Source organism: Chinchilla lanigera, unplaced genomic scaffold (genome assembly GCF_000276665.1).
Source record: "Chinchilla lanigera isolate Chin_1 unplaced genomic scaffold, ChiLan1.0 scaffold00009, whole genome shotgun sequence".
NCBI classification, from domain to species: domain Eukaryota; kingdom Metazoa; phylum Chordata; class Mammalia; order Rodentia; family Chinchillidae; genus Chinchilla; species Chinchilla lanigera.
Genome location: NW_004955410.1, coordinates 22,432,899 through 22,460,363, shown reverse-complemented (window position 1 = coordinate 22,460,363; position 27,465 = coordinate 22,432,899). Strand labels below are relative to the sequence as shown.

At 36.8% G+C, this 27,465-nt stretch overlaps 2 protein-coding genes across 5 annotated transcripts in view; both read left to right on the top strand.

Moving 5' to 3' along the window:
- The window catches only part of Tmem196 (transmembrane protein 196), a 54,378-nt gene extending 49,144 nt beyond the window's left edge, over positions 1-5,234 (top strand). The window contains exons 4-5 of one of the 4 annotated variants that reach the window (XR_259856.2): positions 302-3,265; positions 4,313-5,234. Coding sequence is in view for 3 of the 4 variants with exons in the window: in XM_005377357.2 (XP_005377414.1) it covers positions 302-391 (90 nt within the window). In the remaining variant the exon portion in view is untranslated. Of the gene's footprint in view, positions 1-301 lie in introns of all 4 variants that reach the window. The other 3 variants (XM_005377358.2, XM_005377359.2, XM_005377357.2) reach the window with 3 other exon arrangements.
- A 12,290-nt stretch (positions 5,235-17,524) lies between these two features.
- Twistnb (TWIST neighbor) lies at positions 17,525-25,228 on the top strand. The gene is made up of 4 exons (XM_005377356.1): positions 17,525-17,815; positions 20,755-20,896; positions 23,534-23,742; positions 24,174-25,228. Exons 1-4 carry the CDS (start codon positions 17,562-17,564, stop codon positions 24,583-24,585), a joined length of 1,017 nt encoding a protein of 338 aa, XP_005377413.1. The 5' UTR covers positions 17,525-17,561; the 3' UTR covers positions 24,586-25,228.
- The last annotated feature ends 2,237 nt before the right edge of the window (positions 25,229-27,465 follow it).

Here is a 27,465-nt window from a genome sequence, read left to right as displayed (position 1 = left end):
AAAATATTCATTTTGTACTTTGTGTATAGGTAGTCAGTTCATAATCTATATATAAAGGCAGTAAATGCTCTTAATTTTTTCCCAAGAAAGAATTTTAAAGAGTTGTATGCATGTAATTCAGGAAAGAATTTGTAGGAAACAGCAGGTCTGACAACTTAAATAAATAAATCATTGAAAGTAGATGATCATTCTCCTGTTAGACAGGAGATCTTTCTGTGCTCTATTTTTATACTAGTGTGACTTAGTTTTCTATGTATATATCTGTGCAATATTTATTGTATAATTGTTATATTTACATTAGAGATTGAGGGCTATTGAAATAACCGACTTGCCCAGCTGCCCGGTGGTGCCCCCGACACCAGAGTTACCTACAAGGTACGCTGATTTCTAGGGAGTTACCATGTTGTGATATCACTGCAGGAAACACTGCCTCTTGTAGGAAGCCATGATGTCAGCAGATCAGTCTGGACTGATGCTACAATGCTGTTCCTCAAAGCGTCGCTTTCAAAAGGGCTACTTCGAGGAATGGACATAAACCTCCATGGCAGCGTCTTGCAGCTTCACAGTTGGCCGAGTATTTAAAATATTCAGCCTGCTTATAAAGCATCCAAACACATTTCTGTTTGGATGACTCATAATTTCTTTTATTCTCTGCTGTATCATGATTATGACTCAATATCATTCACAGACCAGAGTTTTGCTTTTAATAATAAATAAGTCTGGACAAAGACAAACTGTGTATCTCCATCATCCCAAAATAGCAAAAGATTGACACTAATACAGTAAAACTTCTATATGGAGTGTTATTTCTGTTAAAGTCATCCATTATGATACATGTCCCATCCAGTTGCCAAAAATAGTTAAAGTTCTCAGTTTAGTTAAGTAGAAATACAGAGTCATATATATACTACACTCAACTTGCAGAAAGTATGTTGACTTGCAAATATCCACATTTTGTCCTACCCAAACTTAAGAGCACAATCTTCTGATTAAATTGGACATGCCTATTTGCAAATAAATTGACAAGATTCATCCATTTTAAAACTTATTTTCATTGTTATTTCCTATCAGTAATTTTATTGTGTCCCTGTTGGGGTGAATTTAGTTAAAAGAATTCTTTCACTTTGTACAAGTAAAAAAAAAAAAAAAAAAACTTTCTTTAAATCATAGAACAAAAGATTGGTGGTTTAGTTTTATAGTTCTTAAAGCAACTTTTAAAAATGCAAAGTCTTTTTAGGACCGGGACATAAAAATAAGACTTGTATTTCTAGAAAGCCAGTAAAAGGTTTCCCTTTTCTTTTAGTAGCATGAATAAGAAAAGACTTGTGGGTAAATTTGTGGATGGTCAGTTTGAAGGAATGATTCCTGGTTCTCTTGCCACCTATAGTGATTTCTTAAATGAAACCTCAAATAGTTTCTTAATTATAATAAACTTAATAGCAGTCCAGTGGCCCCAGTCTATTTTCTTACCTGTAGTCACTATATACCTCTCCAGCAGATTCTCCAAACATATCTTGCAGTTCTTCGAACAGACACTGGATAGAAAAGGATATGAAAGAGACAACTGAGAAAAAAAGTTTACACTTAATGTTTTTACTGCTTTTTTGCAAATATGCTTGTTCAGTTGTGGAAAGACATTGTCAACCTATTCTCAGACAATATTGCCAACGTTATTTATAATATTGTTCACTAACCGTAATACATGGGAATAGGCCTCACACCTCATCATCTTTTATTGTGTAGTAAAATATATGAATTCAAAACATCTAAAATTTCTTAAACTGAGATATATATATATATGTATACATGTATATATATATATATATACTTATATAGCAATTAGAAATGGAACTTTTAATGTAAATTCATCCTTTATATTTTATTTGCCTTCTTACTTACTTCTTGTTAATGTCTTAGCAACCAGTCCTTATAAACACATTTAGAGATTTCACTGCTGTGTTTTTTACTGTATAAGTGACCATGTCACTAAAACTGACCCTTGCTACTGGGATTGGTTAGTGACCCACATACACAGATGAGCAATGATTGCGCCCCCTGAGGTCCTTCTTCAGTGCATCACCAATAGACCACACACTTTCTGTAGACGGAAGGTAAACCCCAAAATGTGTTGGCACTTTGCGTGATGGTCAACAGAGGAGCCTGTGCATTGGGAAAACTTGGGCACTTGATCATCTTCTATTTTTCCAGCTGAGGTCCTTTCCAAGTAGATTGGAGGAAAGAAAGGGGAAACTCAGAGAAATGGAGAGACAGTGAACTGATTTTAGGGGTAGAAGACTTTGGTCTCACAGGCTGTCACTTTAACATTTTCATGTGCTCCAAGATGCCATGAAATTTTATTTCCTAAAATGCAGCAACAATATCAATCCTTGTCCTTCCCCACGAAATGTTTTTCAATGGCTTGAAATTTCTGCACTGCAAATCTATTAACCACAATAATGTCTTACCCTGAAAATGAATTTTAATTAATTCATGTTATTTTCCTAACAGGAAATGACAGACAACATGAGCAATGGAGGACCACAACTGATATTTAATGGAAGACTATAATCAATTTCTTAAAAATTGAGCAGTTTTAGTAGGTTCACAAAGCAAGGAAATATTAAAGGATAGGAGATAAAACTAAAATAGAGCTTGCAATTTGCTTTATCACTCCTGAGCAGCCACTAAAATTATTCTTCCTTAATTTTGTCTCAATTATTCTCCAGTCTTTTTTACGGAGTAAAAAACTTTCCACAAATGTTCTAGCTTAGTAATTTCAACAGACTTTCCAGATTGTTCCAAAGAAGACTTTCCAGGAAAATGATGTAATAGAGCAAAAATAAGATTCATATTCTATAAAAACACTATTAGACTAGCATGAGTATTAGATTTGTAATTACATATTTCATATGAGTAAATGAAAAGTACAAATATCAGAGAATAACAACAACATATTGATGTCTTTGTTTTGAAAGACGAATGACTTCCAGAATGCCACAATTTAAAACCTCAGCAATGCCTTGTTATAAAAACATTGTAATTATTTTCAATTTGTGATGGAACTATATTTCATAATTTATTTGTAAATTACAAAAATGTAAAGCATAAAGCAGAGACTTTTTTAGAGAGTATTAATCTGTATGATATTTTTGCATTTTTTGAACAAGAGTGAAAAGTTGTAAGCAAATATCATATAAGAAAACTCCACATTTTGATTATACTGTGAAGACTGACCTGCATGTTCATGAATAAGCCTGAGAATAAAGTATGTATGTATCTATACTGTGAATATAGAAAATATATACAGCATATATGAATAGTTACATGAATGGATATAAAGGTGTGGAACAAAAGAAACTGTGATGCTCTGGGAGATACTAGCAGAGATGAGAAGGCAATTGCTTAAGGCTTTCTAAGCCTCAAAATTACATTTCATTTCTAACAAATTAGTCAATTTTTCTTATTATTATTATTTCTATTATATGTAACTATTATTGTTGCTGATATTTATGGAGCTAAGTGATCTGAATCTTGTAGTATAAATATAGATTACTGAGTTAAGCACTTATTTTACTATGATTATAGTATTTATGTAATAACTATTGTTAAGATTAACATAAATATAACTTCAATGCGTATATTTTCATATTTGCAAACAAAGACATTATGGCTCACAATTACTCATGATATATATATTTCAAACACTTTTCAGACCAGTTAAGTTATACATGACAGATGATATAACCCCCAGATGAAGTTATAATTAGCTTTACTATACTTTTTGAGGTTTTATTTTTCTTTTCTTTTGCAATTTATATGAAATAATACTGACAGATCATGTTCAGGAAAGCATATAACCAAAGAATTTGAAAAAGGAAAAAGAAAATAAAAAGTTAAGTTGACATGCATATAGCTAGATTTAATCCTTTTCCATAATGGAATGTTAAAACACCTACCAAACATACAAGTAGGCAAGGAAATATCATGGTCTTTGAAAATACAATATCTGACAACAGAAAAAATATCTAATATTTTTAAACATGTAATGCATTATACATACATTTTATTATTCCCCAAAGATAATTAATTTTCAAGTCATTTTTATTAGTTACTTACTGAACTATAGGTGAATTAAAATCCTTAATATTCAGTTTGAGAACATACTATAATTTATAAACAATACTTGGGTTTTAATTGCTCTAAAAAAAAACAATTGGGATTAATGACAGTCTGAAGCCCGTTTTGTTTTACAACATGGATATCATTCAACCTATTTGAATTAACTTTTAAATTCTGATTATCTATTCCACAGAAATAACTGGACTGCGCTTGTGTGGTGTAACTTTCGAAGTCTCCCAACTCATTTGGATCACTTCATTATACAGTAGACTATAAATGCCCATGATTACAAATTGAAATAGAGAATACCATGATTGTTGCTCATTTGGCCCAGCAAGCAGGCATGATACTTTCCACTGAAAATAAACTATAAAATGCAGATAGTTTCTGTGTATGATTCTACTGACTTTGTGCAAGAATGTCATTTTTTACTGAAAGAATAAAACACCAACTTTAATTTTCAGTGGCATTTCGTTGTAGACATGTTTGTACAATACAAAATGATAATATATTAGTAGGTTATTCTGATGTCTTTTGAACTAATTTCTAAAATCATACATGAAAAGACAAAAGTAAGCATATCATTGCTCTGACATAGACTTAAAAGAGATGCAGTCATTGCAATTATCCAAATAGTCAACAGTGTAATTTTAAGCAAGTGTAGATATATATTTAAATGTAATTATTTCAACCTGGTGTTTTCAGGGCTCAATTTGGAGTGATTTACTTGGGAGGTGCAGTGATTCTTGAGATAAGTGGATAAAGTTCAGAAGATAGTGTTTAGTTAATGAAAATTTTATTTTGACAACACACTGACTATGAAGTAGGAGTTTGTAAATGACTATATTATAGTTTTAGTACGAATAAGCCCTCTGGAAAAAATAATGTGCTAAATTAGGAAAGAAATATGTGCAATTGGTTCTTAAGGTATGCTTTAGAGACTAGTTGAAAAGAAGTGGAGTTATTATAAGCATAAAAGTAAAAGTGGGCTCTCATTAGAAATTTTGAGATATGTACGTGTGCAGATATGCACCCACAGGATGGTTTTAAAGTGGAATGTGGTATGATGATTCTACTGATATATCTATGTAATAAAATGGTGTGCTTTGAAACTACATATGGTATCAGCTTTCTTTTACTTACAATACAAGAATATTGTCTTCCAATAGCTAGATAAGTAGATGTGCTATACTGAGATTGGCAGGGGAAAGATCTGTAAATGAAAAAAAAAGAGACAGTCATGGATAGAAGTTATGGAATGCAGAAAGGATATTATTTGATGTGGTCTTTTTTTTTTTTTGGTACGAGGAATCGAACTCAGGACCTTGCGGTTGCCAGGCAGACACTTTTGCCACTGTGCTATATCCCCAACCTAGAAAGGATATTATTTGAGATAGGAAAGACCAGAATGTGTTCACATGCAGAACAGGAGTAGCTAGAGATACAGAACAAAATTTTCATAATAGGAAAGTGAAGTTCCTCAGAAGAGAGCAAGAAATACAGCAGAGATCAAAGGACACAGAATTAACTATGGGCAAGACTGAGGTCACAAATCTCACAAATAAAAGGACACAAATTAGACAATTCTGATGACTGCTTAAACTTGTCAAATTGGTCACTTGGCATTTGGGATGGACAATGATTCATCACGAAGATTGTTCTATACATCTCAGGCCATTTAGCATTTCTGGTCCCCACTCACTAAGTGCTAGGACATTCCAGTCATTCTAACAACCATAAATGCCTAATATATTTTCATCACCTTCTTTAGTAGGGAAATATTAACCAATTAAAACCACTGGAAAAAACTCTCGAACGTGATCCAAAGCGGCCAATTTTCACACTATCCACAAGTATAGACAGAAACTGCTCAAGATCATTAACACATTTTAAAGGTGTTATGGTGTGGATCCTCAGTTTCCCACTAAGGATTTTCTGTGGAAGGTGTGGCCCTTACCTGCTGTGCAACTGAAAGACTGAAACTTTATCAGGCAAGACTGGAGAGGAAAAGCTTGGTCACTGAAGCTATGACATGAAGGAGATACAGGAACACCAGGCCGTTCCTCCGTCTCTTTCTCTCTGCTTTCTGGTTGTTGTTGGGTCAGTGAGCAGCCTCCTCCACCATACAGTCCCTACCATGATGTTTTGCCTTACCACAGGTCTAAAGCAATGGAGCCAGGGGACCGTGGACTGAAGCCGTGAGCCACAGTATGCCTTTCTTCTTTATATGCTTGTTGTGTCCGGTGTTTTGTTACTATAATGGGAAACTGACCAACCCATAAGTTCTCCCTACATTCTCTAATGTGGTAGATTGTTACCTGCAATTATTTAAATGTAAATATAGATTAACTAAAAGAAAATTAAATACTGTATTCAGTTTCTCCATCAAATATGTCATATTCCAAGTGCTGAACAATCAAATTTGGAAGGTAGTCCTAGTTCCATTAGCACTATTGGAACAGTGCTTGTGAAAAGCACATAAGCAAGAGTTGTGGACTCTCCCTTAGTCCTTGTTACAAGTTCTTCTATAAAGGGTCTGACATCACCCAAATAATTGTGAAAAGAGTTGGTGAACAGTCTCTGGAATTTGAAGGTGAATGAACCAGTTAAATCAATGAGCTGAGAAAATCCAGTGAAAATTAACAAAATTGTAAAGTTGAGAAGTTGCTTCAGAGATTTCTAGATTAAAAAAGTCTGCTCAGAGAAATATTCCCCTGAATCACTAAACACTCGATTTGAAAGGTAAACGAAATGTTGTACAACTTCTATTTTTGGAGAACTTTAGCTATTGCCTTGTGTTAATCTGTAATACTGCGTTTCTTAGCTTGAGAAGGTGAAACTAATAATACACCAACCTTCTACTTTATTTCTTCGACTTAACTAAAAAATGGCATGCTTTAAAACCTTATGTTCCAAACTGTATTTTCAAAAATTATCTAGAAAACATGATTCAGAAGCTTAAAGGGAACATTTTAAGTGACATTTGGTTAGAACACTGTTTTCAAATAAAATTTCAGAACTTGGCATCACTTCACTCTTCTTCTTTTAAGTCATTTTCTCTTAAAATGTGTGTAATGCTTCTTACGCAAAGAGTATGACAGCCAAGAAATTCAATTATGCCAAATCCATACATCACAAGTTGTCAGTTACTCATAGCAGAGGAAACAGCCTGAGATTGAATGCCTAGTAAAATTATAAGGAGTTTTTTAACTCCCTTTGGTAGCAAACTTTGTAATGAATGAATATAAGTCTTTACTAGGAATGCAATTCCCAAGAAATACACTGTTAAAAACTCGAGGTATAGATTTAAAACTTTATTTCAGTATTGAACCAGTTCAGTATTATCTGTATCAATTAATTTTAGAGAAAAGAAATTCCTTCATTTTAGAAAGAGCCTTTGTATAGTTGGAATTCTTGAAGGATTAGGAGCCATCTTCACTTTCTTCCACATCAACAAAGGATTATTGAGTTTAAGGGTTTTTCTTCATTAACAACCCAAGGCTGGACATCTTTCGCCACACAATACACTACAAGCCCTCCGCAAAGTCAAGAAGTTACTGAAAAGTTGCTAAGAATACTCTAGAACATGGCTGAAATGTTGCAGAAAAACCTAAAGTCTTGTCAAAGTTGCACCATATCTTTTGTCAACCACAAGAAATTAGGACTTAGCTCCTTGCTATTAACCAAACAGGGTATTGAGCCTTGCCTTTTCAATAAGATAGTAATCCTTACACATAATTTGCATATTGTCCAGAGGCAGAGCCAAAGAAAATTTCTTGGCCTGCTAAGGTTGCTTCTCAGCAAAGAAAAGTTGCAGATTCCTTTGTGAGCAGCTCTGTTCATTCAACACTACCCCTTACTCTGCACCAAAATCTGACCAGGAATGTGAAAACATCCAACATTACTTATACTATATATAGAAGAACTCTAAGAGCTCTACTTACACAGCTATCTGAACATCTACTGCCCTCATTACTATACAAAAATTCCTTTGAGATCTAGTCTATTATATTTCTCAGGTGTATTGGTAATCTTACATAAATCTCTGAGAAAATAAAATAATTTAAATTCTCCATGTCCTCTATGTTAAAAGAAGTTGCTGGAGAGAATATCAAATTTCCAAGTCAATATAATGCACTCTAGTAATTTTAACTTAATGCTACCTACCAGCAAAAAGAATGGTCATGCATCAGGTGAAAAATAACCATTTATCAAGTACTATCATAATATATATTATCTATAAATGTGAATACTCCTCTATTATATGGATACCATTTTCTGGTACTAGGAGTTGAACGCACGGCCCTCTCACTGACCCTAATCCTTTTTATTTTTTATTTTTACCCAGTGTCTCAATAAGTCACTCATTTGCCCAGGCTGGTCTTGAATTCTGATCCTCCTGTCAGAACCTCCCGGAATGCTGGGATTATAGGTGTGCAGTCACCACATCCCAGCCAATAATAGTAATTATTTAGCATGAAATGAGACCAAAGAAAGTGGATAAACAGAAAATTTTCACCATGGAGGAGATATCACTGCTGGCTGTACCCCTTTATCTCAAAGCCATGCAGTCAAATCATGGAACTTCCATATACTCTTAGGTCCATTGAGGAAGCCACAACTCTGTGCTTTATGTGGTCTGTTGACTTGATTTTGTGTCCAAATTTCCGATTCTGTGGTGCCGCACTGATTTCAGATTCTAGTACCTGCACTAGAAACTGAGACTTCATCTCTCCAGCTGTCAAGCTTTGCCAGCGTCCTCACTCGCTGTACTAAGGACCTGCAGGATTGTCTAATGGAAACTCCTCCTCCTAAGCCAGCCAGGGAAAGGCAATCTTTTTGTCCTGGAACCAGCACCAGCTGTGATAGAAGTGGCTTTAATAATGTTAGTCAGCTTGCCAACAAATATTTGTTCAACTTAGAAATAGAACCCAAAGGAAGGATTTCAGAAAACCGAAAGAAAAATGAACTTTATTCATCTTGAATAGGAAGAGATTGGAAAACCTGGGAGATAATTGCGCTATGGCAAACAGAAACACTGAAGTGACACCCAGGATTTGAAGACAGATTTATTTAACACTGGACAGGCAGTGCCTAGGAATCAATTGTTCCTCAAAATGTCAGGCCCTAGAGGCTCAGGGAGGGAGGTTTTTATATGGTTTGCAAGGGGAAGCATAAGGCAGAACATTTGGCTGTCTTGATTGGTTCTTACAGCACGCGTCATGGTGATCAGCTATGCATCATAGCGATCAGCACTTTCTAGGACACAGAAGCAACTGGAAATGCAACAAGAACTATTATCTGGGCTTCTGAAATATACTGGATAGGGTGGGGGGACGTTTTCTGCTATAGTTGAGCACAGACAGGGAGCTCTTGATTCGGAACTGAAGCAGTATCATTTTTCTTCTGGGTTTTGTGGATATGAGGAATAGACCAGCCAGCCATAGAAAAAATTAATTTTCTTATGAATGAAATTCTTCAGTTATATGTCAGCTATATTCATTTCTTATAACTTCTGGGGTTTTCCCCCTTATTTAAATTTCTGTTTGACCCTATTCAGCTGTGCAGAAGATTATTGTTTTTTTGTTTTTTTTTTTTTTTTTTGGTTTTTCTCCGGTACCGGGAACCGAACTCATGACCTTGCGCTTGCCAGGCAGGCACTTTGCCGCTGAGCTAAATCTCCAGCCCCATGTGCAGAAGATTATTAAAAGAAAAGGTTTTATTTAAGTCGGCAATACCCTAAAGCCAACGTAGTACAAAACAGCAGTACACAGTCACACATACCCACAGAAAGCAAAACATGAAAAGAAAGAATTGCTTTCACTTCATCATTGATCCATCACTAAGAAATGCACCTTTCAGTGCAAAGTTCCAGGATTTGGTAATCTCGTACTAACAAATGTGGACTTTCGGTAAAGTTTTCTCTTGTAATTCCTGCAGGCCATTGTTTTGCTAGGTGGCAAGTCCACTTTGTCACTGAGGAAAGATAATTCATTAATCCACCACTGCAACTCCAAAGCATACAAATATTAAGAACATCTTGTAGCTGTAAGGGACAAACAGAATCTGAAATTACGTCTGATAATTTCAGAGTAAATTGTATATAAAATACACCGTGTCTAAACTTCATTTTTATCTACTTTCCACCCTGAGACTTTCCATACTGTATTTTTTGGAAATATTTAGTGTCAAAGATCTCTGAGTTCGCATCCACACACACTCTACAGCCTGCAGGTAGCTTATTAAACTACAGCTTTAATCTTCAAAACATTAAATAAAACTCTTTTTTCTATTTTTGTTCCGCAGTAAGCAGAAGACAGATGCGAGTCACTGAGATTGCCACAGGCATGCTTATAAGCACTGCTGATTTTATTAGCCAGATTTCTTGGATCTGAAAATGTTGAAATAAGGGAGTAGAAACCTGGTTGCTGTAGGACCGGACTACAGCAAAATAGATCTTTAGAAGAAATACTGAGCCTAGTTTTCATAAAAGACAGTAGGTGAGACAGAGATGGAGCCCCATCATTCTAAAGCAGTCTCACCTCTTTGGTACACTTCCTTTAGCCCTGCCCAACCTCTGGAGACAATTGTCAGGGCCCTACTTACATGTGTACTCACTTACACACACTGAATCCTCAAATTGTTTTTATTATTTACTCCAATCTCTTTTCAGTGCGCTATGTAGGGCTATGCAGTTGCCTTCTTAGTAAGAACTAATAGATACCTGCATAGACACTTATAGCCTCTGGTAGGTGGAGCTCAAAATTGGCACAAGTTTGTTTTTTCTGTATATCAAAGCTCAGGTTTAAACCATGTCCCTCCATTTCCACCTCCATTTATATGTTTTCTTCTCTTTTCATTACTTTAATAAGCACCTAATGTGATTTACAAACAATACACTTATTGAAAATATACAAACTATGTATATCTGTGTACCCATAACCTTTATATAACCTATCTACTTTAATCTCTATATATTATACAAAAGGATAATGTGTGTTCTAGAATAAGGAAGTTAAATACACACTGCTTTTTCTTGGGAACTGGTACTTTAGATGTCCTTTCAGAATTTCTAAAATAATAGAGTAAAAAAATGACATTCAAATAATTGTGGCATAGGAGTGTTTAGGATAATATTATCACATAGATATATAATTTTGCATATCTTTTCTTGTTATAAATAAAGATATAGCCTGTTTGTATTTGTTATCATTTTAAAATGTTTGAACATCTCTTTTGCTGATGGAAAAATTTTAGGAGGCTTGGCTGTACCTAAGATAATGGAACACACATGTGTTAATACAAATAAGAACAGCACATGTTTTGTACAGAATTATTTTTCCTTCCTGAAGACTGTTCTATACTTTTCAGGAATAATCATATTTTGAATAATCAATTTTGAATAATCATTATTTTGAATAATCATATTTTGAATAATCATATTTTGAATAATCAATTTTGAATTCTAGTTTGTTTCATTAGTTACATTGTAATTACCAAAATGATCATGATGTTATCCTTTCCATTATAATCCAAGGGGAGGAAAAATCTGAAATTCTTCTTCATGTATAAGAAACGTGGAAACTTAGTAATGGTATTCTACCTTTCCAAATGTATGTAAATTGTGTACTATGTTATGCACATTATTTAACTACTTTTGCTGTGTTTGTACACAAATGAAACAGCTACGTACTTGATTATTGCCCATCAATTATGGCTGAACAAAATTGCTTATTTCAGAGCCTGTATCCAGTACTTCAGGTCTCTTTTTGTCAGAAGTTCTTAAAGTTCAGCAGGTATTTGCTCACCTGCACGGCTGGTTACAGCACATTGTGGGCCTCCTGTCCCGATGTAGTGAGCCCGGGGAGGGCCTGAAAAGTGTCCTTTCTAACAACGTCACAGCTGATTTTGGTGCCATGGGTTCAAAACCCTGACTTGAAGACCACCAATAAAACCTAATCTTATCAAGGAGTTGGACCTTATAGACATATTCATTTAATTCCTATGTTTTGCAGCATAAACCACAGGGTGCAAAATGTAAAATCTATTAGATTCAATAAAATACGATGTACAATTTTTCAGCATCTGTAGGTACCGTGTCCATCAGTTAGTGTTAATCAGCTGACAAGAAAATAAGAGGAACTTTCAGAGTCAAAAGTTCATTTCTTCCAGAAGGATTGTAGATTTAAAAAAAAACAAGCCATCAAGAAATAATTGCCGCAGCTTTTCACCATACCCGTGGTGCAGTAAGGGGATGTGAAACATTACGCCTTTACAGCTCATGTTTGCCACCTGCTGACGGATTTGTGTATTACAAGTGATTTGAATCTAGTTGATACATATTGTATTGTATTCAGGTATTTGTTTTTGTTTCACTTTCAAATACACTAGGCAAATTTTAAACGTGTACTTCCATGAAGCACTATATTTCACAATTTATTCACTACTAAAGGAAACTCTTTCCTTAACTTATTACATTTATTTTAAATAGCTCCTTTGTATTGAAGACATTTTCATTCTCCTGACAATGAAATTGCAAATTCCTATCATAGTATGTTTATGTATATCTAGAGTGAGTTTCATCAATAATATATTTTAAAGGAATACTGAATTATAATTATTATAAGCTGAACCAAATGTTCATGTATATAATTTGCTTATCATTATGCTATATTGAGAAGGAGTTGAAATTAATCATATTACTAATCACCAAAGAGGAAAAAAGTTATTTTCAGATAACTGGAGCCAAAACATCCTCCAGTTTTTATTCATACTCTTTTCAACATTTTTCTCTTATATTCTGGTCCTACCTCATTACTCAAGAATGCCATATATTGCTTGTCTTAAGTTCAACCTTACAGTCCTTAATCATATTGAATAAAGGATACCTTTTCTAAGACATTAATCATGGATTTAAAGAAATATTACTAAACACTTAACATATGGCAGTCACTCAACATAGTATTACACTGTTACATTGTTACACTGCTATTATCTTGTTAAATTCTCACACTCACCATCTCACCACACTTTTAAAAATTAGGAAGTTGGAGTTTAAAAACACTGAGCAAGTCATCCAAAGTGACAGAGCCAGATATTGTACTCACAATATCTGTCTTCTAGTCGCTGGCTTTCAAAAGTCATATTTCCAGAGCTATTCTCTGCAACACCACCAGTACTTGTGTTTTGGCTAAAACCAGTGCTTTTTTGGACACCTTCCCAAGCCCATTAAAATGGTAATATGTACAAGTTTGGTCTGTTCCCCATCTTAATATTTTTAGGCAGAGCCTAAATAAATTAATCATCTATTTTCCAGATTCTTAATTTTTTTCTTTATTAGCTTTGATCAAATACATAGGAAAAGTGAGGAGTTTTAGTCATTCAAAACATCAGCTGTGTAATTCAACATTCCTCAATTGGTCAATAGCTGTGGGTCCTTGAGAAAGTCATTCATTCTTTCACTCAAGAAATTTGTGCTAGGCTCAGGGTGTGCAACTGTTAACAGTTCGGATAGGATCACCACTACCTTGTGGCTGGTGTTTTAGTCTTCCCTAGGATGCAATCTCTTTGTTTCAAATATGTGTAATAATTATAATGAGCTCCTAAAGATTCTGTGTTGACAATTTCCACACAGCACTTAGCACAGGCTGTGATAGTGTAGCGGTGATGATGATCACGTTGATGATTGTGATGATGAGTGCTAAGAACTGGATCTTAAATTTCTCCACCAGTATGGGTTTGTAGGATTGGTGGTCTCTCGGTGGTCCTCAGGATAAAATGGCCAGAGGATTTAGAAAATAAAGACAAGAGACAATAGCTGGGGTCTGGTGGAGTTACCTCTTACTTGATAGGCAAGAGGACTGACTTCAACAGTAGGGGCTTTTATTTTATACTTTTGCAAAGTTAGTATCACCCAGGTAATGTTGCCTAGCAACTAATGACAGGAATTTTCCAGGCAGGATGTCTTTCTGAAGACTGAGGTAGCTTGGCTGCTTGAGGCACTCTGGCTCTGTCCTGCCCTCACACATATGACCAATTCCAGCTCCAGTGGCTCCCAACAGGGTTTACTCTTTTTGTTTTAGTTTGGTTTGGGGGATTAGGGATTGAACCCAGGGCCTTTTCACTGATCTTCATCCTCAACCCTTTCTATATTAATTTTGAGACAAGTCTCACTATGTCACTGAATTGCCCTGGCTGGGTTCAAACTTGCAGTTCTCCTGCCTCAGCCTCCCAGAGTGCTGGGATTACATGTTTGTGCCACCACACCCAGCTAAGGCTGACTTTTTAATCTTTCCTATAACCCAATGTTCTTATCCTTAAAATACACTATAATTATAATAGACTCATAGAGATTCTATGCGGATGATCTGTACAAGGAACTTAGCACTCTACTGGCAGGTTTGTAATAAAGTTGAACCATGATGATGATCACCATCTTCTTGATTATTGTGGGTTGATGAATGCTATAGATTGGATCTTAAATTTCCCGCAAAGGCCATGGGTGAAGGTTTGCTTTGAAACCTGTGGTGCTGTTGGTAGGTGGGGCAAAGTGACTAATGTGTGCCCTTAAAGGGGTCCCAGCCTCTTTTTCTGTCTTTGCTTCCCAGCTGCCATGAGGTGAGCAGTTTTGCCCCACTAGGACCCTTGCCATGATATTCTGCCCTGCCAAAAGTAATGAACTGAACCTCTGAAACTGTAAGCCAAACACATCTTTCTTCCTTTTGTTATCTGAGAGACTTTATCACAGTGACAGAAAGCTGGCTAACAATCATCATTCACTCTAACAATTTGAACAAATCAACCAGATAGAGATGATAAAACTTTTCCTGCCAGTACTACTATTGACCTTTATCAGATGTTTGATCATCTGATAAAGGTCAGATCTGATCAGATGATCATCTGATAAAGGTCAGATCTGATTAGATGTTTGATCAGGGTTTGGAGGGGGCATATTTAGGGATTTCCAAAGCACAGAAGTTGTGTCTCGTGTCTCTCAAGCATAGGACACAGTATGTGAGATCAGAAGCATTCCAGGCATTGCACTGGTAAGCTGCAGAGTCTAGACAAGAGCTTTCCAGTATTTCCCCAATATCTCTCCCTCCCTCCCACTACTTTCTTCTACTTTTCTCCCTCCCTTCTTCTCCCCATCTCTTTCTCTCTCTGAAATCTACACAGCTGCCAGGAAAGCAAGGTCACTCTAGCCCACTGGAAGATGAGACTCACGGAGCGGCATCTGGCCACACGTGCTAGTGAGCCCAACTGAACCAGCCGGAATCTATGAGTTAGATTAATGGCTGTTACAGAAAGTCACTGCATTATACCCCTGCCTCAGTCGTTGGAGGATTTTATTTGTTAGAATCTAACGAATAACTGTTCGTGGAAACCCTCGCAATTTCGTGGCAACTGCAAATATCCTCCACAATTATTTTTGTGGGTGGAGGTTTGCAAGTAGCCAATTTGAGAATGTTACTCAGTTCTCCTTGTCGCTGATTGGCTGCTGCCCTGTAATCCATCTGGGTGGATAAACCTGCATTCTGGCAGTATATGCTGTACTGCAGTGTTTTCCTGGTTTTGTTCTTCTTAAACCGTTAAGTTACCTAAGGTGCTCTCCAAATGCCCTGCACCCTTTAAGGCTTTTTAATGCAGTATTTTATTAAATTAAATTACATAACTGGGGGAGACATAGCATATTTAGGGTTTAAACTATAAAGATAGGCATTTTTCTGAACATATCTGAAATTTGTGGTTTTTCACAATTCGTGGTGCTCTAGGCAGGTAACTCCCAAGAACTGCAGGGATCCACTGCAAATTGGGGGATAGTTTTTTATGCAGCCAACACCTACTGATACAGCGGCATTTTTACTTCGACTAATCTTTATAGAAAACATGTGAACTATTATGCAGTTTAAAATTCTTGATTCTAATTCTTCATAAAATTCCACAAAGGTTTTCAAAATTTAATCAAACATCTAACTGCTTACGGTCACACAAAGGATAACAAAACTACTTCATGGTGCACCATACTTAATATTTCTCAAAATAATTATTGCCGTAAATCTTTTGTCATTCTTATTGTTCCATTGTCCTGCCTGATTTTTACTCAATTGCCTTTTCAACAAATTGCTTTTTAAAAAATCATCTGCAGCCAAGGCAGATCCATCTTGACTTTGAGGTGTAGTCAGTGACGAAGAGAAGGCTCATTTAATTGCCTCTGAAGAGGAAGAAAATGTGAAGTTCAACCTAAAAAAATAGGCATTTTTCTGACCATATCTGAAATTTGTGGTTTTTCACAAACTGACATGAATTGAATACACCCACACGAGAGAAGCTACTTTAGACTCTGATAGAAGGAAAAACGCAAGAGTGGAGGCTGGAGGAGAGAGAGCTGATGTGCGTGAGAGTTTAAAGTGGACACACAGCAAGGGTGGCTTGCAGATAATGTTGAATGTAATAAAGCTAAAAAAGCAGCTAGAGTGAATCATTCGATGGCCTAGGGATTTAGGAGCCAGAGGAGTTTGGATTACTCTAGGGAACATGGGTGCTGCCTCGCGCTTTGTACAGGGCACATCACGATCATATTTGTGCTTCAGACACCAAGCATCAGTGTTTTTTTATTCTTAAGGTAGCTTTCTACAGGCTGAAAAGAAGGCTTGCAGTATTGGCAGTGAGCACAGAGAGAAGCGTTCGAATAGAGTAATGTTTCTGCTTTGAGTGGCACAGGCCTTCGGGCTGATCAGATGTTTGAGGGCAAGAGAGAAGCCCGGAGATCACAGCTAGGCTGAGCCACGCGGAAAGCAGTGATAAAATTCCCTGATTAAAAGCGTTTGTAGAATCAAGAGAAAAGCTGGACTTGAGATACCCCGGTGTGGCACTTGAGACATGTGGGCTGTTGTATAGGACTGCATTAAATATACTCCATAGATTCTTTATTATTATTGTTTATTATTTTCATTATTATTGTTTTATTATTTTATTATTTTTTTGTTATTATTGCTTTTACAATTCCAGCAAAGCACGTTGTTACTACGGGAAATGGTCAAGGTGGGCAGCTCACTGCCTATACTAAACGTGGTGAGGACGTTTACGAAAATATATTTTGTCTGCCCCTTAAAGAAACGATGACATAGATACCAGCACTAACTCCTCATGATGAATATATTCATTGTGTACCTCAAACATGCACTAAAGAAAATAATAATAAAGGGGGGAAAAAAATGAGGCGATGGGCCTTGACACATGCTCAGTAGTAGCACAAGCTCCGTGCTCGGTCCTTCCAAACCGAAAGAGCAGTTGCCCTCTGCTGGTCAGACCTACACAATGCAGCGAAAGGAGATAAAACTCCTAGGGGAGTGGTCGCTGCTTCTTGACGTAAACCGGGCGTCCAGGAAGACGCGCTGGTGCTTACGTCACTAGTGTGCGCCGAAGGAAGGCTCATCGGCCTCATGGCGGCGGGGTCCTGTGAGGCCCCGCCAGCGAAGGCGGCCTCTGAAGGGCTAGGCGTAGGACCGGCCGGCGTTCTGCCCTGCCTCGAGCTGCCGACTTATGCTGCCGCTTGTGCGCTGGTGAACAGCCGCTACTCGTGCCTTGTGGCCGGGCCGCACCGGAGGCACCTGGCCTTGTCGCCCCGCTACCTGAACCGGAAACGCACCGGCATCCGGGAGCAGCTGGATGCCGAGCTCCTTCGCTATTCCGAGAGGTACCGCTCTCTGCGCCTCTGCACTCCCCGAGCTCGCGACGCCGAGGCGTGGCTGACGCCCCTGCCAGGCGCGGGAAGGAGGAGCGGATTCCCGTGCTAATGGTTCAGTGGAAGGCGGAGAGGTCGCGCCGGCCCGCCGGAGCCTAATCCGGGTTGTTGTGCTGTCCGCCCCGCGAGGCGGCGCTGCCCCGCTCGGGATCTTAGAGAGGCTCTTCGCAGGCAGGGAAGAGAATTCCGAGGTGAAGTGGAAGTGGCGGCGGCGGGAGTGTAGAAAGTCACCCCGGGAGGGAGATCAGCTGCATCGGGTCCTGGAGACCTACTAGGCCGAGCTCTTGTTGGCATTAAATTTTTCCTTTAGCTCCTTCAGGATGTTTTCTCATTCGACGGTTTGATACCTGTACTTAAAAAAAAAAAACAAACTCGGGGGCTGGGGATTTAGCTCAGCGGCAAAAGCGCCTGCCTGGCAAGCACAAGGTCGTGAGTTCGGTTCCCGGTACCGGAGAAAAGCCAAAAAAAAAAAAAAAAAAAAAAACTCTTATTCCATAGGCGATTGCACGTAAGCATCTGTAGAACGGTTTCATTTTAAAACATGATAGGCAGTTGTTGCTTGGACCTGATAATTTTTTGAGTTCTCTTGCACATGTTTGAGGATCGAGGAGATACTTTTTGTTTAAAAGCATAAAGTCTACCCAGTGCAATTGGTGAGCCTGTTAGTCTCGGCAGTGGGAAGAAAAGGTGCACTTACATTAAGTCGTTCGAAAGTAACTTGAGCCTCAGAATTACAAGTGGAGATGTGTCTTGCTATTCCCCTGAACCACTGTGGCTCAAAAGAAGAGTTCAGAAACTAGAGAGAAGAGATTTCCCATGGATTCATGGTTGACCCTTAAGTCTGTGAACACTCAGGGATTTCCTTTTAATTTCATTAGGCAAATTAGCTAAAGCTTACTCTTCTTTGTCAATGGTTCCTGCTCCTGTACTCCCCAAGCTTGTCTAGAATACACAGCTTTCTCTGAGCACCAACACATTTATTTTATGTCTGTATTACATACTAGAGGGTTAGGATATAAAAATAAAATAGTGTCTTCGTTTCAAGGAGTTTTAAGCTGTAGTGGAGGTATTCATGTTAGACAAATCCAATGAATTTTTTAAATTTACAGAAATCTAAAGTTACAGTAAAGAAATGAATTGGATCTTGTGACTTTCTTTGATAGATATAACTACTTACACAATTTAAAGAAAAGTTTATAGTGCTGTAATGCAGTGTCATAAAGTGTATTTCAACATGATGGCCAAGCATGGCTGTCTGGGAAGACTAAAGAAGTTAGATGCTTCCCGCACCTCTACATAAGAACCATTGTGAATGTGGCAGTTAAAATGTGGGTTGATGTAGACAGTTGGCCTTGACTACTCAAACAACATAGTTCCTCCAGTCATCAGTGCTCTTCTTAAATGTTTGAGTGATTTTGCCAGAGTCCCATACAAAGTAGTTTTTGGTTTTTGTTTTTTTTTTCCCTCCGCGGTACCAGGAATCGAACTTAGGACCTCGCGCTTGCCAGGCAGGCGCTGTGGCACTGAGCTAAATCCCCAGCCCCACAAAGTAGTTTTTGAATTATATAATAATCCATTCTTGAAAATTTTTAATATATACTAAAACTATGCAGAGATGTCTTAATGTTGATACATTTGTTTTTAAAAAGTTAAATTCTTTGCCCAGCTATTTATTAACAGAGTTGCCCCATGTTCAAAAATTGCAGGGACTGAAGGATTTTCCATCATTGTACAGGACTGTCCTTCGTACTTCGCAGACTTTCTTCCCTGGCTTTTGCAATGTTTGTAACAAGCGTGAACAGCTCCACAAATTCCCAACTACCTCCTAGGGAAAAAGTATGCTTCCTCCACTTCAGAATCTCTGAGAATAGAGAAGTCTTTGATTAGAGGAAATGATATCATAATTTTTTTTCAGTCCTTTTTTGCAATTATTTGCCCTTTTCCTTTTCCTGCTGTTTTCAGTGCCTAAGGTTGTGTTAATGATAAGATAGTTTCTGCTTAAGAAAACCATATGCAGAAAGAAACAAGTCAGGAGTGCTTTCCTGAGGAAGACTGAGGTTATAATTTTCCTAATTTTATTACTTTCCTCAGAGTCATGGCTATTTTGCTATAATACAATCTATTAGGGATAAATTCTTTCTTTTCTCTGTATTTCATGCTAGAAATTTGAGTCCAACAAAAAAAAGTATTCTCTGTCAGTAGCCTAAGATTTGTGTTTGGAACCCAAACATACATGTAGGTAGATGTAACAGTGATAAATTCAGAACAGTGATAAAGGACAGTGATTCAGAACAATGATAAATTTGTACATGAAGTAGAAGAGTGATTTTAACTTTGGTTTGGGGAGTTAGGGAAATTTTCCCTAGGTCTTTGTCCTGCATAGTTAAGAAATGATACTTAGTAGTAGTTTGCTAATCCTGAGTGTGAAATACTGAAGTGTTAAAAGTCAGTTCTCAATAAATCATGTAGTTGTATGTTTTGACATTTCCATTTACTAGCAACAGTTACAGTTTGGGATTTTTGTTTATTAATTCATTAGCAGTAGTAATCCTTCCTTTAATATGCTATCATGTACATAAGTTCAATAATATCAAAATTATTGTGTTCAGTCATACAGAAATATTCCTTTCCTTGCCTACCTCACTGTTTCTCTAGCATGAACAATTCAAATAAGGAAGAAAGGTCAGTTTATTTCAGCAACACAGTGGAAGCTTTTGTTGAAAAGCAACTGCTAAAGTTGTTACAATGAGGCATAGAGTATATTTTTGATGGCTGGTACATTTAGGTGATGTGTACTTCTTGGACTCTTAGATTAAGTATCTAGTATAATGCGTAGTTTAAAAGAGGATACAAGTTATCAGGTATCATTTTCTTCTTTTCTTTTTTAACAGCCTTTTAGGTGTCCCTATTGCGTATGATAATATCAAAGTTGTGGGTGAACTGGGAGATATTTATGATGATCAAGGACACATTCATCTTAACATTGAAGCAGATTTTGTTGTTTTCTGCCCTGAACCAGGGCAAAAGCTTATGGTATGTATATTATTTTTTCCCTACTTTTCTTTGCATAATTATGTAACTTAGAAAACTTGAAGAGACTACACACACATGCAGATATACTTTCTGTACAGATACATAGAGATTCAAATATTGTGGATATGTAAAAGTTATTTTTTATGAATCTATTTTCTTCGGTATAAGTTAGATACTCCTTGCTTTTGGATTTCATTTATTAGGAATTTCATTTTCTAGCCTTTCACTTTGAGTCTCTGTATTATTACAGGTGAAGTTACTTTCTAATAGGCAGCATATTGATATGTTACTGGGTTGCCATTCAGTGTCTTAACTGGAGAAGCAACTCCCTTTGCATTCTCAGTTACTATTGAAGGGTGTGGACTGGTTCCTGTAATTCTATTGATTTTCTTTTAGTTGTTTTGAATATTCTTTGTTCGTGTCTTCCTCCTTTATTTATCTTATTGATTTGATAAGTTTACTTTATTGATAATGCTTGATTCTTCCTTATGTCGCATTAGTGTATCTGTTCTTTCAGTGGAAGTTACTCTTTTTTGTGCTTTTATGATGTATCTTTCTTTTGTTTCTGGGTGTTAGATTCACTTAAGAATGTTTTGTGAGGTTGATCTGGTTACTGTGAATTCCTTTCATTTATACTTATCTTGGAAAGTTTTTCTCCTTTACTTCTGAAGGATAGTCTTGTTGAGTGTGGTAATCTTGGTTGGCAATTATTTCCTTTCAGGACATGAAGTACATTGTTCTGTCTATGCGCTATCACCTCCTGACCTTTAAGAAATCTGCTATTTATCTAATGAGTTTACTTTTAAATGTGACACTTTTCTCTTGCAGAATTTTACATTCTTTTTTCCTGTAATTTTGACAGTTTTAGTTTATGTTATGGAGGGACTAATTTCATTCATTTCTATGTGGGGTTCTAGAATATTGCTATACCTGGGTGTTCATATCTTTCCAAAGACTAGGGAACTTTTCTGCGGTTACTTCATTGAATGGTTTCTATGCTGTGCTGGTGACTTGTAACTGTTGACTTGACTGGGTTGACTCCGTTAAGAGACTCCCAGATAGGTGATTGGATCATGGGAATGCTACACTCATCATGGATTAATCCACTGCTGCTCATAGCTGAATGTCTGTTAGGAAGTAGTCACTGGAGGCATGCCTTTGGAGAGTGTCTCTTTCTCCCTTTCTACCTCTCTTTTCTTCCGTCTCTCTCCCCCTCCCCCTGCCCCCTCCCTCTCCTTCTTCCCCACCCTCCTCTCACCTTCCTCCCCCCCTTGTTCTTCCCTTGTCCTAGTTCCCTGTCACAGCTGGTCTGCCATACCTTTAAACTGTTTCTACCTTGGATCCAGATTACCATGGACTGAGCCCTTAGAAATTGAGTCTAAATAAATCGCTTTTCCTTTGAATTACAGTTTTTAAGTGTTTTGTTCAACAGTGGGAAAGCTGACCAATCCATATCTGTTTTACTTTTATCTCTTCAGATTGTCAGTTATGTAGATCTTTGACTTTTAATGGTGTTCACAAGAACTCAAATGATCCATTCTTCTTCATTTTTGTCCTGTTGCTTCACATTGATGTGGTTATTATTTTTAATTGTTTTCTAGTCTCTATACTAAAGGTACACATGGTTTAAACATCATGCTTAAAAATGCTACAGCATTCTGAATTTCTTTTTTAATATTTCAAAAATTTGTGCTGAAGCTCCAGTAGTCAGTACAAATTCAGACAAGAAGTCTCTTCCGCTGCTGCTGTTACCCAGCTATAATGCTCTGAGTTTGCTAGGATGTGCAGTGCAGTGCATTCCTTCTTTAACGTCAGCCCGATGTGATGACAAAATCTTAGCCATTTAGGCTATAAATCTGCAAGGTGCTGATTTCTGTGCAGATAGAGATTATTGGGACTCACTCTTTTTCACCTTTACTCTTAGCAGGGGCTAGGGGAAGTCTACCCTTGGGCCAGTTGACAAGTGCTAGTGAATTTTGTTTCTGTTGCTATGCTGATGTCCTTGGTCTAAAAATCATGTGAAGCACTTTGATTTCCTTGTTTTGTGATTTAGCCAAAAGGCCATACCTCAGAATTTGTATATAAAGGGTAAACTGTCTTCTAATATGATTGCTTATGTCATGCTAAGTTGAAGAATGGACTTCTGAGCTTTAAAATGTAGCCTGTATCCACAAATATAATGTGGATACTAGTGATAAAAAGCATATGCTTCTTACCTTGAGGTCTTTTTATGTGTAGACTGTATTACAGTATTATCTACTTGGCTTTACTGTTTTTATAGAGTGATCTAGTCCCAAGGGAATTCTGTTAGAGGGGCGTAGCTGTTTCTTTGTTTGAAGTAATCCTGTTCAAACCAGACCGAATTGGTTGATTAGCTATTATTTATGTAGTTAAACAATTGACATGAAATTACTTACTTAGTAAAGTTTGAGCTGTCTAAAAGTTCTGTAGTATGCCAAAGTTATGTCTTGGTATGGCGTATGGTAAGTTGTAATTGAGTTAAAGTTTTTCCGTATTAAATAATACCATTAATTGGATATATTCTCCATAAAAATCAGTTTGAATCTTACGGTTTTACTTACCCTTTAATTCCTTGAATCTCTTCTTGATGTTTGGTTCTTTGTTCCTTCTTCACAGGGTATAGTTAATAAAGTATCTTCTAGCCACATTGGCTGTCTTGTACATGGATGTTTTAATGCCTCCATCCCTAAGCCTGAACAGATGTCAGCTGAGCAGTGGCACACTGTGGAAATAAACGTGGGTGATGAACTGGAATTTGAAGTCTTTCGTTTAGACTCAGATGCTGCTGGAGTATTTTGCATTCGAGGAAAACTAAATATTACTAGGTTAGTTCATCATATTTGAAAGAAGGATTGAATTAGTAGATAAGAAATTCCATTGCTTTGATATATACAGAAATTATGTTTCTTCTGTATCAAATGTTCCTTGTTTGGGTTATAAACCTGAATTTAATGGTCAGTGACAAAATTTTTCTGAACCAAATCAAAACTTAGAAGTCATATTTTGACTTCTAGAGAAATACTATGGAAGCAGAATTTAACATTTAGTGTGAAATTTACCATTGAATTTAACAGCTCAATAGGCCATAGATATGTCAGTAGGGTGAGGGATAACTGGATAGAATATATGAGATTTATGTCATTGTTGTATTTTATACTGTTGTTATTCAGAAAATCTTTGTATATTGATATATTCTTCATCTCATTTTGTTCCATTATTTTTCCTTGTTACTGTTAATATAACTTTTTTCTTACAGTTTACAATCCAAGAGCTTTGAAATTTCTGAAGAAGTAGCAGAAACTGTCACAGAGGAAGCTGTTGATATACTTCCAAAGAAGAAAAAGAAAAAGAAGAAAGCCCCAGAAACAGATGAAGTGGATGGTAGCATCACAGAGCTAGCAGATTTAGTAGATGTGACTCCACAGGACGAGGCAGACCTGCAGATTAGTAATAATGTGAATAATCTCTGTGAGGAAGAGCCAAAGAAGAAGAAGAAAAAGAAGAAAAAGCAACAGGAGTATGAGGATCAGGACCCTGTTTTCCAGGGTAGTGACTCCAGTGGTTACCAAAGTGACCATAAAAAGAAAAAGAAGAAAAGGAAACACAGTGAAGAGGCTGAACTCTCCCCAGTTCTGGAATGCTCACCTAAGAAGAAAAGAAAAAAGTAATTTTCTTTAGGGCATTTTAAATATAACATTCATCAAGATTTATACAGAAAAGATAAATGTTTTGAATGATAGTGAAGTGCTTATGTGTGCCAATAGTTTATAAAACAGGGAATACTCGAGTCGGAGGGTTTTTGCGCTAAAGTCACAGAACTGAGTATAAATTAGTTTGGGTAATAGCAGTATTAAAAGTACCATTTTATTGTGTATAGAAGATGATATATGCTACTCTCATTCTTAATTCTTATGTTCTTCCAGATGTTATACTGCATACAATTGTTTTATACCTCGTCATTAGCGAAAGGGCTTTATGGAATAAGTATTGTTTTCCTGGTAATGGGTTTTGTCTTCAATCAAACATTGTTTTTAGTTTGCTTTTTTTAAAAGCTTGGTACATGTTTCAGTTTTTAGGTTTCTTTTATCATATCTATGGTGTTCCTGTTGTTTAGATAACTAATGAAATGTTCAACAAATATTCAACTCAGTATATCATTGGCTCCCCTTCCAAAAACAAAATAGAAAGACATTTGGTCTAAATTGTTTCTTCTGTCTCTACCTTGGCAGGAATAGATGACTTCATGGTATTGTTTTGTCTTCTACTTCTTTCAAATAAATGTTTGGTACACTGGATCATCTTAAAGCTAAATAAGTTGTTGTGAATGTTTGAATAATTTTACTAAGGCAAAAATTTAGTAAGTTATAAAATTGGAGTATTTAAGAATAGAAATAGGATCAACAAACATAAATCTATATCCGGGATTTCAATAACAAATAAGCTACAGTCTATCTAGTTGTGGGTAATTAGTCCCATATTCATTAGATATAATTACAAAATACTCTGGTACTTACTGATTCAAGGAAGAACTAGGACAAATGAAATTCTTGCCAATTCTTAATAACAGCTGGAAATAGAAGGTAAAAGATTTATCATAGAGGACTATAATTTAGAATTTAAAATTAGAATGTATTAGTAAGTAAAATGCAGGATTTTGAGATTATGAGGAAGAAAGAAATGATGTAAGTAAATGTGCCCAACATAATAGAAATTCCTATTAATTGTGCATCCCACCACAGCTAATGGTTGATCCAGCTGATTAGCTCGAGGCTCTTGGATGCAACAAAGAATTGCAAGTGCACAGTCAAATGGCAAGTGAAAAGGAGCTACACTTACTGAAGATTGTACGACTGTATATACTCAGGACAAATCTATGCTGACAAAAGTGTGGCTTGAACAGAAAGGCGCCAGGACCACAGGAAAGCTAAAAGTACACAACACACAGATAAATGAGGCTTTTAGAATTTAAAGGATGTGCACCCCAGTCTAGGTCTTTAGGTAAGATTGACTGGAATGATTGACGTGGTAATGAGTCATTCATCTCGGGCTTTGAACACACATGCTTGTCCCGGAAGTCACTCTGATCTGAATTATATATATGAGGTGTAGTGCATATTTATGAACCCTTAATAAGGTTCAAGTAGGGTAAATATGACTGAAGATCAGGCCACGAGATCCGGTGCACCTGTGCTCTCAGCTAGAGCTTCAAGTTCTGGGCTTTTGTTATACCTCTTAGGACAATGGAAGGAGGTGTTGTCCAAACTCAAATGGGTATAGGGGAGTGATTTCCTCAGCTCTATCATACCTATATTAGTTGTATATAGACCAAATCACCAGTGAAAGGAAGTCGTATATGTATCCAAAACACCTTATCTCTGTCAGGGTGAATATTTATAATTACATGCAAGAACCTGAAAGAATACTAACTCCGTGAATGAATTGCCAAAGTATTTCAGTGCTCATGATTCTGAGATTCATACCTAATATTTTATTCATTACTTTTCAAACTTTAATCAATGTATCAATGTCCAGATGACATTGATACATCCCTGTGAGGTAGAATTATTTTGAGCAATCTAACCTTACCTATCTAGGAGATGTTTAATTATCTGTAAAATGAGAATACAAAATTGGGAAGTAGATGATTTAAAGATTTTCTTTCAAGTACAAAATCCTGAGTGTCACTGAGACTGATTGTCTGTTGTAGGCAGTCTGTTGTGTACTTGAATTCTCATTTCACCTGTTTGCATTAGAACTGTGAAGAGCCTAAGATGTTACCATACTTATACGCTTGCCAGAGTTTCATGGACGCTAACATAAGAGGTGAGACTATTAAGTTGAGGCCAAAACTATTTAGTTGTACATTATGAAACATGAGTGTCATCTTTATTGCACTTCCCCTTGACCTATGTCAGTGATGGTGAACTTTTTAGAGACTGCGTGCCAAACTGTAACCCCAAACCCACTTGCTTCTTATAAAGTACCAACACTGCAATTAAAACTGCACACTAAACCCAGTTTGTTGGCATCTGCTGTCTATGGAGGTGCTGTTTCTATTTTCCAAGGCTTTATGAAACATCCCTGAAAGGTTGATCTGGAACAAAATCACTAATTCTAGTAATTTTATGGACTTTGTGGCAAAGTTAATCTTCAAATTGCTCATTTATATAGTTGTTTCTTGTTAAAAAGTTTATGCATGTTCATTGTAAATAGTTATCCTCTTGCATTACATACAAAGTCATACATATTTATGTTTGTGTACTCAAACATGCCAGTGGGTATCTGGCAGTTTTCCCATCATTTTTATAAACTTATTTAGTGCATGGTTTCACGTGGGCCTATGAAATTATCGGTCCCAGTCTTTGGTCCCTTTGTGTTATGGTTTGTGTCTGGATGTCCCCCTAAAGCCTCATGCAGTCATGGGGTGTGCTTCTGGAGTTTGTGATTGATTCATGGTCCATTGCTGGGATTATGGGTGTGAGTGCTACACCCACCCTGGGGCAGGAAGTCTGTGTACAGTGTAAGAGGGAAAGAGTCTTGCTGTCTGT